The 1,719-nt window shown below is 56.2% G+C and overlaps 1 protein-coding gene across 1 annotated transcript in view; it reads left to right on the plus strand.

Annotated features, from left to right (window-relative positions):
• Nucleotides 1-1,719, plus strand: part of INTS3 (integrator complex subunit 3) — a gene marked incomplete at both ends in the record, with an annotated part of 12,304 nt that overhangs the window by 853 nt on the left and 9,732 nt on the right. The window contains one exon of the mRNA XM_009868452.1: nt 144-277. Coding sequence (XP_009866754.1) covers nt 144-277 — 134 coding nt within the window. The remainder of the gene's footprint in view (nt 1-143; nt 278-1,719) is intronic.

Consider the following 1,719-nt stretch of genomic DNA (forward strand, 5'->3'; position numbering starts at 1 on the left):
TCTGGAGCCCGCGGTGAGGTTGAAGGACTGACTGTTCCTCCTTTCCCCTTCTCCTGCCCCGCCAGTGCCTTCTTCCTTCCCCGTCCTCGGAAGCAGGTAATCAGTAAATGAGATTTATTTATTTATATATTTATTTTGCCTCCACAGTTCATGGACTGCTTCATGATCGGCCGGGACCTCGTGCGGCTGCTGCAGAACGTCGCGAGGATCCCCGAGTTCGAGCAGCTCTGGAAGGACATCATCCACAACCCGCAGGTCCTCAGCGCCCAGTTCACAGGTAGGTGGGAGCGAGGCCGAAGGCCACAGGGATGCGGGTTCCTTCCACGCACTCGCTTCGAGGAGAGAGGGCAGAGAAAGCTCTAATCACACCTTGGGATCCCACCAGCGTCAAGGCCCACGTGGCATCTGGGCTTGAAAACCACCCTGAGAAACAGATACCTGCAGCTGGGCCACGAGGAGGGTCGTTAATTGTGTCACTCGTTCTGGACTTAGCTCCTCCCTAATTGTAGTTGGTGCCTTTTTTTTTCTCGTTAACTGATTTCTAAGCTGAGATGAAGCTGGGGCCCAAAGGTATTGGGGTGTCTGAGTCCTTCAGACCGTCCAGAAAAGAGCCTGATGAAGCTCCGTCTCTCTAGAGAGAGAAGTCCAGCAGCAACTGACACTTTCAGACTGGGATTTTGTTTCTCCCGGGAGCCTCACGTGCTCACCCGTGGAGCTCTCTGCGCAGCCTGGCCTTAAAACAGACCTGATGGAGAGAGCGTTGTGTTTGTAATTGGTCCTGGGATAAATTATTCACTTCTCTAGGGGCCGTCACATCGTGAGCTGCCGCAGCAATTCCAGTGACCCTGCGAAATCCGGGCTTTTACGCGTCCTCCCCCCGCCCCCAGCGCCTGCTCCCGTCTCAGGGGCCATGTTAATGTCATTTTAAAGATCTCACGTTATGCTCAGCGCATCAGTTCATTAAATGCTCCTTAAGCTCCGTGATCTCCGGCTTCTCCTCCATCTCCAGAACCTGTCTCCTCTCGCTTGTGGCCTCTGCTGGGACTTGCTGGCCAAAGGGTTGCAGGGACCCGGTTCCCCCTCTCTGGATCAGCCTCTGGGCTTTGCGGAGGAGTCTCAGTCCTGCTCCTCCGTTTCACATTTCCAGGGCTCAGCCCTGCCTCTTCCTGCAGCTACACCTTCGTTTAGAAGCATTTCTGCTCTGCTGGTCTCTCCAGGGGTGCCCTGGTTTTGTACCTGCTCACATAGAGCCTGGAATGTTCCCTCCCCAGAATAATTCCCCCCCATGGCTTGTCATAAGATTGTTTCTTTGCCCTCTTGCCGGCTGTCGAGAGCCTGTAATAATCGCTCTGCAGGCTGGCTCTTATCTCCAGCAGCTGCCTCTTGCGTGCTCTGGGGTTTGCTCCGATCCGAGCTCCCTGCTCCTGCCGTCGCTCGGAGCTCAGTGGCACCAAGGATGGAGAAAAACCGCAGCTCCGGGCGCGGGACCTGTCCCTCCCTGTGAGCTCTGGAACAAGGCAGGTCCTTTCGTGGCTCTGCCCGTGATGCGCAGCTCCCTCTGCCCTTTCGCCCTGCTGGCAGCTGTTCTTCCCGCTTCGAAGCATCCCTCCTCCAGCCGTCCCCGAGGGGTGACCCTCCGACTGCGTGGCCTCTCTTTGCCAGCCCTGGCTTTTTCATCAAATCATGGAACGTTTTGTGTCGGGAGGGACCTTAAAGACC

This window comes from Apaloderma vittatum, unplaced genomic scaffold, assembly GCF_000703405.1.
Source record: "Apaloderma vittatum isolate BGI_N311 unplaced genomic scaffold, ASM70340v1 scaffold27254, whole genome shotgun sequence".
In the NCBI taxonomy this organism is placed as follows: domain Eukaryota; kingdom Metazoa; phylum Chordata; class Aves; order Trogoniformes; family Trogonidae; genus Apaloderma; species Apaloderma vittatum.